This window comes from Trachypithecus francoisi, unplaced genomic scaffold, assembly GCF_009764315.1.
Source record: "Trachypithecus francoisi isolate TF-2019V2 unplaced genomic scaffold, Tfra_2.0 Lachesis_group3, whole genome shotgun sequence".
Lineage (NCBI taxonomy): Eukaryota > Metazoa > Chordata > Mammalia > Primates > Cercopithecidae > Trachypithecus > Trachypithecus francoisi.
In genome coordinates this window covers 6,841,083-6,855,749 of record NW_022681468.1, presented here as the reverse complement: position 1 = coordinate 6,855,749, position 14,667 = coordinate 6,841,083, and the positions used below count along the sequence as shown (strand labels likewise).

The following is a 14,667-nucleotide window of genomic DNA, read 5'->3' as shown; positions in this document are numbered from 1 at the left end:
CACCACACCCAGCCACACACACATTTTGCCTACAGTGTCAGAGGATTTGTGGAGCTTCTCAAGCCCTGATCTTTAGTCTGTGGGAGGAGCCGTGACTTTGGAATGAAGCAAGAAAACATTTTAAACGCTCAAAGTGCTGAGCGTTTAAAAATGCTTTTTCTACTCCTGGGCACAGTGGCTCACACCTGTAATCCCAACCCTTTGAGAGGCCTAGGCAGGAAGATCCTGTGAGGCTAAGAGTTCGAGACCAGCCTGGGCAACATAGGGAGACCCTACCTCTAGAAAAAATTTAAAATTGAGCTGGGTGTGGTGATCCACACCTGTATTAGCTACTCAGGAGGCTAAGGCAGGAGGATCTCTTAAGATCAGGAGTTTGAGGCTGCATTGCACTATGATTGCACCACTGTACCCTCACCTAGGCCACAGAGCAAGACCTCATCTCTTAAAAAAAAAAATTAAGGCCGGGCGCGGTGGCTCAAGCCTGTAATCCCAGCACTTTGGGAGGCCGAGACGGGCGGATCACAAGGTCAGGAGATCGAGACCATCCTGGCTAACACGGTGAAACCTCGTCTCTACTAAAAAACACAAAAAACTAGCTGGGCGAGGTGGCGGGCGCCTGTAGTCCCAGCTGCTCGGGAAGCTGAGGCAGGAGAATGGCGTAAACCCGGGAGGCGGAGCTTGCAGTGAGCTGAGATCCGGCCACTGCACTCCAGCCTGGGCGATGGAGTAAGACTCCGTCTCAAAAAAAAAAAAAAAAAAAAAATTAAAAATAGAAAATAAATGCTTTTTCTAGCTTCGCTTTCAAAATTTTAGGAACCGCCCAGACCCTGAGCCTCCAATTGAGTTAATACCTATTCACCTGGCACCTCCTACATGCGGGATGGTGATCTGCGTTTGCAGCTCAGCTTTGCCACTTAGCAGCAATGTCTTTGAGCCAGTTACATAAGCTTTTCAAATTTGTTTCCTTTTCTGTAAACGGTGATATTCCCTGCCTGGCCGTGTTGCACTGAGGATCGAAGGAGACAGCGCGCAGAGCACCTGCCGAGGCTGCCTGTTAGGCACTGCAGGGGTTATTATTATCATTGTTTTCCGGGTTTTGATTGAACCTTTATGCCGGTCGTCGTACTGCATACATTTACTGCGGTTTCAGTCAAATATTTTTCCTCCCACCCTTCCTCTCTAAAAAGTGTAGCACTTAGATTCTGTTGTTATGACTGCACAGCCTATATGGGTAAAGAAAGGGTAGCCCTTTGTAGGTCATAGGCAGCAATATCTTAAGTATTGGGCTCCACATATCCAACAGAATTCTTCATGAAAACATTTGTGTATCCTTACACACAGACACACACACACACACACCACACACACACACACCACCTCCCAGTTGACTCCCTTTGAGAAAGTTGAAGCTTCTAACTGAGGCTCCCACCTTCTGATGATTGGCCTCCCAGTAGGCTGACAGATGCCGGCATACCTACTGTATGTGTAGGACACGGTGACAGTGCTCAGAATCACAGTGTCCCGTGGTGGAGGAGATGGGTCGGGTCACCTAATCCAGCCCTCATCTATGCCTCTTGCCACTCAGGTCCTAGGTTGGGCTTAGCTCCCGATGCTGTTGATTTAACAGGACACTACAAAACCATGTTCTAATCAGCCCCAGCCTCTACTAAGGTTAAATAGCACATTAAAGGTAAATGGTTGTTGAAGATGCAAGAAATCGGCCCTGAGAAGCAGAATCCACATTTCTGGGGGGCAGGACCTCTGACAATGCATGGCTGGAGGGCTCCTGTGGAAGACAAGGGACACTCACTCTGCAGTGGACATGCTGATGGGATGTCCTCACGCAGCTTAGAAACTGCAGCAGCAGGGAGCCCGCATTCCATTTATCCTTAAAACACCAGGGGCTCACCACCAGCCCTTGAGAATATAACAGGCAGGAGAGTTCCGTCATTCTGATGTTAACACACGTTTAATGGGTACTGTGTGCTTATCAGAGGATACAAAGCACTTCCACGTCCATTATCATCGACTTTCATATTGAGCCTGCAAAGTAGACCTGGGCTCTTCTCCCCATCTCACCACTGAGGAAATGGCCCAGCGAGGTGAAATTATAAGACCAGTCCTCCACTCCGATTTCTCCCATCTGCTCTGTGCTTTCCTTCGCCCTGTTGGTTGCAGGCTAGCATCCCCATAAGGCCTGTACTCTCAGCCTGCTCTGTCTGCAGCACCACTGGGAACACCACCACCCCGGAGCTGTCCCAGCCCCGTCCTCCTGCATGGTCCTGCTTCGCCCTGGAAACCTGGGTGAGCTCTTGCAGGTGGCCCTTCGCTGCTTCCTCTCACCATATGCCCTGGCATCTTCCCTGCCCAGAGCTTTCTCTCCATGTGTAAATGACAAAGCACAAACACAGAGAAACCATATCATAGTGTTGATAACAGCATAGTTTTGAGTGCTAGCCAATATACTGTTCCTTTCATTAGAAAATGCTTTTATAGGAAATTTTCTTTGAATAAAAGCTGGGAACAAGCTTTCTTATTAAGCAGATTTCGAGTATTTATTAAGCTTTTATAATTAATAATTTTTATTCATCCCACTATTGTAATAATCTTCATTTTCTCACTAAACAACTTACTGTGCTTTTTCTCATGTTGACAACAGGTGGTTTGTGTTTGACACAGAAACAAAAGACTTGGTCACCGTTCACACAGATGGAAATGAACAGCTCTCTGTAATGCGATACTCACCAGGTTAGACTCCAAACCATTCAGTACTTCATTTTTTTAATCAACTTTTATTTTAAGTTCTGGAGTCCACGTGCAGGATGTGCTGGTTTGTTACATAGGCACACGTGTGCCATGGTGGTTTAATGCACAGATGAACCCATCACCCGGCTGGGTGCAGTGGCACACACCTGTAATCTCAGCACTTTGGGAGGCCGAGGCAGGCGGATCACAAGGTTAGAAGATCAAGACCATCCTGGCTAACACGGTGAAACCCCGTCTCTACTAAAAATACAAAAAAATTAGCAGAGCTTGGTGGTGGGCGCCTGTAGTCCCAGCTACTTGGCAGGCTGAGGCAGGAGAATGGCCTGAACCCGAGAGGCGCAGCTTGCAGTGAGCCAAGATCACACCACTGCACTTCAGCCTGGGCGACAGAGCGAGACTCTGTCTCAAAAAAAAAAAAAAAAAAAAAACATCACCCACGTATTAAGCCCAGCACCCATTAGCTGTTGTTCGTCATGCTCTCCCTCCCCCTCACCACCCTCCCGCAGGCCCCCCCGTGTGTGCTGTTCCCCACCCAGTGTGCCCATGTGTTCTCATCATTCAGCTCCCACTTACAAATGAGCACATGCGGTGTTTGGTTTTGTGTTCCTGAATTAGTTTGCCGAGGATAACAGCTTCCGGCTCCATCCATATCCCCACAAAAGACATGGTCTTTTTCCTTTTTATGGCTGCATAGTATTCCGTGGTGTATATATACCGCATTTTCTTTGTCCAGTCTACTATTGATGGACATTTGGGTTGATTCCAGGTCTTTACTATTGTATCCACTACTTTAAAATCCCAACAGAATTGAGATTCTGTGTCCGTGTCTTTAAAGAAAAAATTTCACAAGCCTCCTCAGAGTACATTTTAAATTAGACATGCACGTAATTGTGGCATTTAGGGTTCTTTTCCCTCCTTTGGGTCACTATGCTTGTGTTACAGAAAATTTCAAACATAGACAAATTTAAACAGAATAGAATGATGAACCCCATGTACTCATCTGCCAGCTTCAATGATGATCAGCTCTTAGCCAGTTTCCTCCGTCTGTAGCCCTACCCACTGCCCGCCTCCCATATTCTGAAGCAGTTCCCAGACATCTCATTTCATCTGTTAATAATTGTATATATCCCAAAAAGATAAAGACTCTTTTTAACAGCTTTATTAAGGAATAATTTACATACAATAATGAGCCATTATAAATGTACAACTCATCAATTCTTCATACGCTTGTGCAGCTATGCAACAACCATCATTGCAGTCCAGTTTTTGAACCTTTTCATCACCCAAAAAGTTTCCTCCATGCCCGTTAGCAGTTCACCTCCACCCTCACCCCTGGTCCGAGGAAACTACTGATCTGTTTTCTGTTTCCAAAAATTGCTTTTTCTGGACATGTCGTATAAATGGATTCCTACAATATGTAGTTGGTTGCATCTGACTTCTTTCACATAGAATCATATTTTTGAGATTAATCCATGTTACTATGCACATAGCAGTAGTATATTCCTTCTAATTGCTGGGTAGTTTTCCATTTTATGGATATATACTACATCTTGTTTATCCATGCATCAGTTAATGATGGATTTTTTTTTTTTTTTTTTTTTTTTTGAGACAGAGCCTCACTGCAACCTCTGCCTCCCAGGTTCAAGCCATTCTTCTGCCTCAGCCTGCCGAGTAGCTGGGATTACAGGTGCACGCCACCACACCTGGCTAATTTTTGTATTTTTAGTAGAGATGGAGTTTCGCCTTATTGGCCAGGCTAGTCTTGAACTCCTGACCTCAGGTGATCCACCCACCTCAGCCTCCCAAAGTGCCAGGATTACAGGTGTGAGCCACTGCACTCTGGCCTTATGGATTTAGATTGTTTCTGGTTTTTTATTATTATGAATAATGCTATGAACATTCATGTGTATGCCTTTTTGTGTTTGTTTTCATTTCTCGGGTAAATTCTTAGGCGTGGAATTGACGAATTGTATGGTAAACTTATGTTTAACATTTAATGAAACTTCCAGACTGCCTGTCCTGTTTTGCATTCTCACCAGCCGTGTGCTAGGGTTCTAGTATCATCACATCCTCCCAACACTTGTTGTTGTCTTTTTGATTATAGTCATTCTAAAGAGGGTGTAATGGCATCTCATTGTGGTTTTAATTGGTGTTTCCCTAATGACTACTGATATTGAGCATTTTTTAATGTGCATATTAGTCATTCCAATACTTTCTTCGGTGAAATATCTGTTCACATATTTTGCCAATTTCTAATTGGGCTGTTTGTCTTACTGTTAAGTGGTAAGTTCTCTTTATATATTCCATATAAACAGTTTTTGTCAGATAGATGATTTGCAAATATTTTTTCTGAATGTATGGCTTATCTTTTATTTCTTTCTTTTTTTTTTTTTTTTGAGATAGTGTCTTGCTCTGTCACCCAGGCTGGAGTGCACTGGTACGATCGTGGCTCACTGCAGCCTCAACCTCAGGTCCAAGCAGTCCTCTCACCTCAGCCTCCCAAGTAGCTGGGAACACAGGCACACACCACAACACCTGGCTAATTTTTGTATTTTTGTTAGACACAGGGTTTGGCCATGTTGCCCAGGCTGGTCTTAAACTCCTGGGCCCAAGTGATCCACCTGCCTCGGCCTCTCAAAACTGCTGGGATTATAGGCGTGAGCCACCATGCCCAGCCTTTATTTTCTTCAATGGGTTTTTTAAAGCACAAAAGCTTTTAATTCTGATGAAGTTCAGTTTATCAATTTTTCCTTTTGTGGCTCATGCCTTTGGGGTTATATCCAAGATCACAACTATTTCCTCGTGTGCTTTCTTTTAGAAGAGTTGTTTTAGCCCTTACATTCGAGTCTATGATCCATTTGAGTTAATTACGCAAGAGTTACAAGAGTGCACAAGACTTGTGTCTTGTGGATGGTGAGAGGGAAGAGCCTGTTTGCTCTGCATAGAGATATCTAGCTGTCCCAGCACTTTTTGTTGAAAACACAGCCTGTATTATATGTAATATTTGCAGACCACAGCTGACCACAGGTTACTGAAACCACAGAAAGTTGTTTCAGTCTTATTATATTAATATCACTATATTTTATTAATTTTCCTCTGTTTTTCTGAGGAGAAAAAGCATTCAGTCTTTCATCCTGAGGGATAAAGATGCCCCCTTCTATTTCTAATTTGTTTGGAGGTTTTAACGTGACTGGGATTGGAGTTTATCAGATGTTTTTTCTGCATCCGTTGGGATTATTATGTGGGTTTCATCCTTCATCTTATTAATATCACTACATGTATTAATTTTCAGATGTTAAACCAACTTCACATTCCTGTGATAAATTCCACTTAATCATGGTATATAATCCCTTTTACATATGTTTGTTAGTAGTCTATTAAGGATTTTTGCCTCCATGTTTCTAAGGGATATTGGTATATAGTTTTCTTTCCTTGTGACATCTTTGTGTGTCTCAGTTATGAGAGTACTACCAGCCTTCCAGAGTAAATTAGGAAGTATTCTCTCCTCTGTTTTCTGGAAGAGTTTGTGAAAAGTTGGTTTTATATTAAATATTTGACAGAATGTATGTGAATTTGCTGAAACCAACTGGGCTTTTCTTTGTGGGAAGGTTTTTAATTACTAATTCAATTTCTTTACTTCTTATAAGTCTATTCAGATTTCTCTTTTTTTTTTTTTTTTCACTCTGTCACCTAGGCTGGTGTACACTAGCACGAACACAGCTCACTGCAGCCCTGACCTCTTGGGCTTAAGTAATTCTGCCACCTCGGCCTCCTAAGAAGCTGGGACTGCAGGCATGCACCACTACACCCAGCTAATTTTTTTAGAGACAGGGTATTCCCATGTCTCTAAACTGAAACTCCTGGGCTCAAGCAGTCTTCCTGCCTCAGCCTCCCAAAGTGGGATTACAGGCAGGAGCCACCAAATTTCTCTATTTTTGCTTCATGTAGTTTGAATGAATGATTGGGCAGAGGTTATGCACAAATAACTTAGGCCAGTAAGGCTCCGTCCTCTGCCAGTGGCTCTGTGGGCAGGTAGAAGAGCATGTTCAGAGTTCAGGCCATTTCCATGTGGACCTGGCTTTTGCTTTCCACTTGCCCTTTTACATCTCCTCTATGCACACGTGCAGACTCAGACTGACCGGAAGGGTGTCTGAATAGCCAGGATCCTTTCCTGCCTCCACTGTGCATGCACCAGCCTCCCTATCCACCAGGAATACACTCACCCATACAATAACCGTAACCTCAGGTGAGTAGAAACCTTGGCCCTCCCCACCCAACTGCCCTAGAGATGGGCATTTCCATCCCAGTGCTACTATTGCCCCAGGCTCCATATGGAGTGAGCCCCTTTGCAACAGGCACGTGGTCCCCAGAACCTGCTCTTCCCTGCCAGGACCCCTGTGCTGGCCCAGCTGCTGCGAAGGAGTGAGGGCAGCCCAGGGAAGAACATGATAGATTCACCCTGTTTTTACCTGAAGTTGAGAAGGTTTTCAAACAAACACTTCTCAGGTTTTCATGTCTTCGTTCAACTTACAGAGTATGGAAATTGTTGTTTTTGTCAGTTCTATAGAATTTCATAATTGCCTTATGGAGAGAGGATTGGCCAACCTTCCCATTTGGCCACAGCTAGAAGAATTGCCCTCTTATTTTTTGGGTTTTTTGTTGTTGTTTTTCTTTTTCTTTTTCTTTTTCTTTTTGAGATGGAGGCTTGCACTGTTGCTCAGGCTGGAGTGCAGTGGCACAATGTCAGCCACTGCAACCTCTGCCTCCCAGGTTCAAGCAATTCTCCTGCCTCAGCCTCCCAAGTAGCTGGGACTACAGGCTTACACCACCATGCCCGGCTAATTTTTGTATTTTTAGTAGAGACAGGGTTTTGCCAGGTTGGCCAGGCTGGTCTCAAATTCCTGGCCTCAAGTGATCTGGCCGCCTCAGCCTCCCAAAGTGCTGCAATTACAGGCATCAGCCACTGCCCCTAGCAGCTCTTTTTTTTTTTTTTTAATGGCTTTTTTATTGTTAGAGATGAAGTCTCACTATGTTGCAGGCTGGAGTGCAGTGGGTACTCACAGATGTGATCATAGTACCCTACAGCCTCAGTCCCTTGAATAGCTGGGACTACAGGCATGTGCCACTGCACCCAGCTCTGCCATTTTTTTTTTAAACAGAGTCTCACTCTGTCACCCAGGCTGGAGTGCAGTGGCGTGATCTCGGCTCACTGCATCCTCCACCCCCAAGCTCAAGCAATCCTCCCACCTCAGCCTCCCGAGTAGGTGGGACTACAGGCATGCACCACCACACCTGGCTAATTTTTTTTGTATTTTTAGTAGAGATGAGGTTTTGCCATGTTTCCCAGGCTGGTCTGGAACTCCTGAGCTCAAGCAATCCACCCCCATCTTTGGCCTTCCAAAGTGCTAGGATTACAGGCGTGAGCCACAGCACCAGACCTGCCCTCTTATTTTTAATATAACTACAATATCATTGTCTCCTCCCCAACCCAAATTAGCATTGATGTCTTAATATCATCAGATGACCAGTTGCATGTTCAAATTTTCAATTTACTTTTTTTTTTAACAATTTGTTTAAACCAGGAAGCAAAAAAAGGCCCACACAATGATAGTTGGTGGATATGACTTACTAGTTTCTGTTAATCCATAGGTGTTCTCTCTCTCCCTCTATTACAGTACATTTGTTGATGAAACTGACTCATTTGTCCTGTAGCATTTTCCACAGTGGATTTTGCTGAATGCATCTTTGTGATGGTATTTCACGTGTTTCTCTGTCCCCTGTATTTCCTGTAAAGTGATTTCTGGATATCGAGGCTTGGTCATATTCAAGCTCTGTGTGTATTGCTGTATTTTTCCTTTAGGAGGCACATAATGGCTTTTTCTCACTTTTTGTGACATTAGCAGCTGTTGATACCCAGTGCCAAGAACCATAAATGTTGCCAACTATTGATTTACATGGTTAGCTTTTCTTCTTCGTTTATTAGATATAGTACTTCCATGAAGGAAAACTTTCCTTCATCTACTATTTTGGTACTCAGCGGTAGAGTTCATATAGGAAAGTCAGGATTAATGCTTGATTTCATTCACTTTATTTTTCAGTTTCTGAGATAATGCATTTGCTTTCTGCTCCTCTAACAGTCACCAATCAGTGGTGGTGGTGGTAGTGGTGGTGGTGGTGGTGGTAGGTGGTGGTGGTGTTGGTAGTAGTGGTGGTGGTGGTGTTGGTGGTGGTGGTGTTGGTAGTAGTGGTGGTGGTGGTAGGTGGTGGTGGTGTTGGTAGTAGTGGTGGTGGTGGTAGGTGGTGGTGGTGGTAGTAGTAGTGGTGGTGGTGGTGGTGTTGGTAGTAGTAGTGGTGGTGGTGGTGGTGTTGGTAGTAGTGGTGGTGGTGGTAGGTGGTGGTGGTGTTGGTAGTAGTGGTGGTGGTGGTGGTGTTGGTAGTAGTGGTGGTGGTGGTAGTAGTCGTGGTGGTGTTGGTAGTGGTGGTGGTGGTGGTAGGTGGTGGTGGTGTTGGTAGTGGTGGTGGTGGTAGGTGGTGGTGGTGTTGGTAGTAGTGGTGGTGGTGGTAGGTGGTGGTGGTGGTGGTAGTAGTAGTGGTGGTGGTGGTGGGTTGGTAGTAGTGGTGGGGGTGGTAGGTGGTGGTGGTGGTGGTGGTAGGTGGTGGTGGTGGTAGTAGTGGTGGTGGTGGTGGTGTTGGTGGTGTTGGTAGTAGTGGTGGTGGGGTAGGTGGTGGTGGTGGTAGTAGTAGTGGTGGTGGTGGTGGTGGTGTTGGTGTTGGTGGTGTTGGTAGTAGTGGTGGTGGTGGTAGGTGGTGGTGGTGTTGGTAGTAGTGGTGGTGGTGGTAGGTGGTGGTGGTGGTGGTAGGTGGTGGTGGTGGTGGTAGTAGTAGTGGTGGTGATGATGGTGGTTGTGGTGGTGGTGGTGGTGATATTGGTGGTGGTGGTGGTAGCACTGGTAGTTTTAGTGGCACCAGCAGTGGTAGTGGTGGTGGTTGTGATGGTGGTGGTAGTGGTGGTGGTGATATTGGTGGTTGTGGTGGTCGTGGTGGTGGTGATATTGGTACTGGTGGTGGCAGTAGTGGTGGTGGTGGTGGTGGTAGTGGTGGTAGTGGTGGTGGCGGCAGTGGTGGCAGTGGCAGTAGCGGTGGTGGTGGTCGTGGTGGTAGTGGTGGTGGTATTGGTGGTGGTGGTGTGGTTTTGGTGCCATTATGGATTGAAGTATATTTGCTATGTTCTAGTATATTACATTAGGTGGAACAATGTATTCATCATTGGCCAGTGGAAGTTACTCTAGTTCGCTCCTGGGTCCTTTTGACATGACCTCAGGAGCCTTTAATACTCGTTCTCTGGCATAACAAGTTGTTTCAGGATACTTGTATACATTTCTTACCTATAGCCCTTTCTCCCAGGAGGCCCTCCTTCCTTTTTCATCTGAAGGGAGGAGATTACAATATGGGTGTTAGGAGTGCTCATTGCCACGGGGTAGGGGATTGTCTCTAAGCCTTTTCATTATGTGATTATGTTGTAGGAAATACTGTTTTTCTGTCAAGCGCAGGCCATTTGGCTGCGCAAGAGTGTCCAAGTGCTGACACTCTTGGAAATTGGAGTTTTGGTTGTGGGAAATACGTGGCTGACTCTGAGCTGCTGGTCTCTGTAGAGATCTTCTAGTTTATAACCTTACTGACAGCGTCGACTCTGCCTCACAGTGGGACGTGTCCTCGAGCTTTAGAGAGAATCTGATAGAGCATCTCTTTTGGATGCTTGTTCCTTGTCCCTGAACCACGTTCATAACTTCTCACCCTAAACGGACACCTGCTCGGCCCCCTGGCAGCCCTTTCTCCATGTCGAGAAGGAGCCTGACTTGGAATGCCTTTCATTCATGACCTCTTCAGTGTCACATTTCTTTCTGTTAATGTAGCCAGTGTTCTGTATCCTGTCCTGCGTTTCTCACCATTTTCTCAGTGATTTTGAACGTCTGCTGAAGGCACGAGGGCCTCATCTGCAGCCTCTTTCCTGGAAAGCCCTCCAATACCTGTCAGCGCCTGCTACCATGAGCGGGTCTGTTGGGAAGCATATTTCTATTTCTTGTCGGTTACACTCATGACCATTCCCTGGAGAGCAGAGAGCTCTTCCTACTAGAATTCTGCTTCTTGGCTTCAGAGTCATTGCCTGGGAGCTGTGTGGGGCAAAAGTGAAAGCCCTAAGCCAGGGCCAGGCCAACTGCATCTGAATCTAGTGTCCTCCCTTAGTTAGCCAGGTGACCTTTTCAGATCAGACAGCGAGTTACCATGAGGCCCAACTGAAAGAAGTGTGAGTGAGTTCTCTGCAGAGCATTATGCAGATGTCACAGGGGATGTGCTATCATCTTCAGTAACAGCAGCACTGATGGCCCCAGGAGCGGCACTCAGATGGTGGACTCAGACCCCTGGGAGTGACCCATAGTTCCACAATGGGAGGGACCCTATTTTGTTCAGCACTGTGTGCCCAGCTAGCTCCTAGCACAGGGTTTATGACAGGTTAGTTGCATGCATGAATGTAGCTGTAACTAACTACAGTGCAGTGGACACAAAGCAAAATGTGATCAGCAGTGTGAGTTTTCTGGTTACACAAGATTTTTCCAGCATGTAGGCTATACTGTTGTGGATTACTATCTCCTTTTTGGATCTAAGTATTTACAGACCTAAAACTAAAGAGAGAGAGAAAGACAGCATTGGGTGCCCAGCACAGATTTTGCCATTGGCATGGGATTTCAGAAACTTGCTGCCAAAATCCCAGCTGAGGTCTGTAGCCCATCTCCAAGGTAGCAGCACCCTGTGCTAAGAAGGGAAACCATGATGAAATGGTGAGGGCTTTTTCTCATTCCGTCAGTCTCAGGAAGGCTCTGAGGGTTCTGCTGATGGCCAGAGGAAAAGCTAGTAGCAGTTCTTGAGCTTTATAGGTGGAGCTGGGCCTCCAGGACATGGGAAGGACCGATGAGCCCCCAGCCGCAGGCCCCCTGCCCAGGGATAAATGCCACCTTCACACTTAGTGATGTGGGTGGACATTGACCCTTTGCCACAGACTGGGATTGTGGAGATGGAGCTTTAGGAGGAACTGGGGCTGTTTTGCAAATCAAGGTTCAAGACTGATGTTAAGTGTGCAGGGGCGCAGGTCTGAGGGGTTGCCTCGTAAACTGGGCAGTCAAAACTTGAGCAGCAGTTGAGAACTAAAGCTTGCTGGTGATTTGTCACTTCTCGCACGACAGGCGGGCCCAGGTTTGAGTTGTTGGTCTGTACCTCACCGTGGGTGGAAGAGGGAGGTTCAGAAAGTCAGCCCTGGAACTCTGGGCACACACCTGGAACCCGACCACGAAGCCGAGCCCTCCAGGAGTGCATGCGAATCACCCAGAGCGGGTGGGGGTTCTTTGGCATGTGCTCAGAGCCACGAGCCTAGAGAATTCCCATGGATCACTGAGTACCCATCTCAGGCATGTTTTGGCAACTGCTTTTTCGTTTATGAACTGTTTGACATAACATGGTCTTTTGCCGATAAGCTAATGTTACATGGAAGTTGATTACAACCACAGTCAGTTAAGTGTTGGCAAAATCCAGCTCCCTCATAGACTTATTAAATATAGAAGCTTCATAGTGACAGTTCTCATATTTATCATGCATGTCAAGAGTCTTATAGAGCACTTTATGATTGGACAGAATGCAGTTTTGATTGAATTAAGATTGTACTTTTTTAAAGAACAGAAATAGGAAGAAAATGATTTCCTACTTATTAAGCCCAACTGCAGATCCTTAGCCTGCCTGTTCTAGTTTCAGCTCATTGAAACTAGGATAAAAATCTGAACATGAAGATGAAAGAGAGAAGCCCAGAAAGGACCAGGTGCAACTGGTCCTGCAACTGTATTTCTCTTCTTTGATCTTATCCATGTCATTGTTTGAAAGGTGGGTTTTTTCTGCTTTTACTAGAACGACTCAGAATCTGGCATTCACTCTGTCACTTGCAGTATCAAATCCCCTGTCTGCCCAGGTCTCAGAGCTGTGGTGATGCAGCCCCTGCCACCGAGCCAGTCCTTTCCCCTGCCATGTGGCATCCCCCTTCCCTGGGCCAATCCCTGTGCAGATGCAGCAGTCTTGTCTCTAAGCCCAAAATTACAGTCTGTGCCAGGAGAGAGGCTGCACCATAGCTGCACGGTTGTCCCTGCACCTGCAGACCATCTTCCACCCCAAGATCTCACTCATCAGCATGCAGGTACTTGGCAAGCAAGCAAGGATTTCTGTCTGTGCCACTCGCCTGGCTGTGTTGCCGTACAGAAGTTACTAAGCCTCAGTTTCCTCATCTGCAGAGCAAGTCTAATTGAACCCTCTGCTGGGGTGCTGTTGGGCTTGACTGAAGCCCCCAGCCTCCTGCCTGGTCAAGAGTGAGCAATCAGTAGAAAACAGCAGTAAGGTTGTCCTTCTCCCGAGTGCCTGGACTCTTGTTCCCGTGTCTTTATGAGTTCTCCAGTTGGTTTTCATTTGGGGCCAAATCCTAGCTTATTTCAGTGGAGTAAGTTTAGGAATCTCAGTCTCCGAGAGAGCTGGGGAATGAGGCTTAGAGAGTTTTTGGAGGAGAGGAGAACAATTAGGGGAAGAAAAAGGGCTCTGTGGGACCCAAGGAACAGGCTGTGCTGGGTTTCATCTGGCCTCTGGTTAGCACATTGACCAACGCTGGTTGGTTTTGATTTCTTAGGCAGCTGGTTTTATATATTTATGGATGAATGTAGGTAAAAGAGCTAGGATTTGAACCCCATTTTTCTGCCTCAAAGACCACGTTCTCATCCTCACACTCTGCTATCTTCCCGGGCAGTCGTTGTGGTCAAAGTCGTTTTGAGTTTTTTTGTGGTGGGGGCCAGGGGCTGGGAGGCACCTGCTCTGAGGAAGACAACATTTCTCCTGGTTCTGCCTTTGACTCTGAGACACTGCCTGCATTTCCACATCACGCACTGGTGGGTGTGTGCTAAGGATGTGGAGACCTGGGTGGGGTGGGGTGGTCAGAGTTGTCCACAAGGAAGATGAGGGCCTCCTAGGACATCTCTCCATACCTGTGCAGAGGCCTGGGGATGTGGACGATACAATCAGCGGGTTCCCCTCTGCAGGGAGGACTTCCCCAGGCAGAAGGGAGCTTCAACTCCTGCATGAAGACTGTGGATTATAATGGGAAAGAGGAATTACAATCTGATTAAGGCTGTCAGAGATAGAAGTGGATTGCTGAAAGAGATTGTAAAGTCCTGTTTCATTCATTTTTAAAAACAGATATGGGGGCCGGGCATGTTAGTTCACGCCTGTAATCCCATCTCTTTGGAAGGTCCAGGCGAGTGGATCACCTGAGATCAGGAGTTCGAGACCAGCCTGGCCTACGTGACGAAACCCCATCTCTACTAAAAATGCAAAATAATTAGCCAGACGCTGTGGCAGGCACCTGTAATCCCAGCTACCTGGGAGGCTGAAGCAGGAGAATCGCTTGAACCCAGGAGGCAGAGGGGCAGAGGGTCCATGCACCATTGCCCTCCAGCCTGGGCAGCTCCATCTAAAAAAAAAAAGAAAAAACTGATATGGGGATGGTGGTTACACAGGTGTATTTGTCAAAACTCCTCGAACCATGCATTTGAAATGTGTGCATTTTACTGCATGAAAATTGTGCCTCGAAGCTCATTTTTAAGTGAACTTTTTTGGGGGATGATGTTGTAACATGACTTTTTTTCTTAAGTAATTAACCAATTGCCTTAAACCTGTTTGTTAAATAACAAATAGTTCCTTTATGGCTGGGCACAGTGGCTCACACCTGTAATCCCAGCGCTTTGGGAGGCTGAGGACGTTTTGCTTGAGCACAAGAGTTCAAGACCAGCTTGAGCAACATAGTGAGACCCCTGTCTCAAC

At 46.2% G+C, this 14,667-nt stretch overlaps 1 protein-coding gene across 7 annotated transcripts in view; it reads left to right on the top strand.

The window, feature by feature from the left end:
• EML1 (EMAP like 1) overlaps nucleotides 1-14,667 on the top strand; it is a 204,084-nt gene that overhangs the window by 181,176 nt on the left and 8,241 nt on the right. For all 7 annotated transcript variants that reach the window (XM_033191355.1, XM_033191358.1, XM_033191357.1 and 4 more), the window contains one exon: nucleotides 2,660-2,748. In XM_033191355.1, coding sequence (XP_033047246.1) covers nucleotides 2,660-2,748 — 89 coding nt within the window. The remainder of the gene's footprint in view (nucleotides 1-2,659; nucleotides 2,749-14,667) is intronic.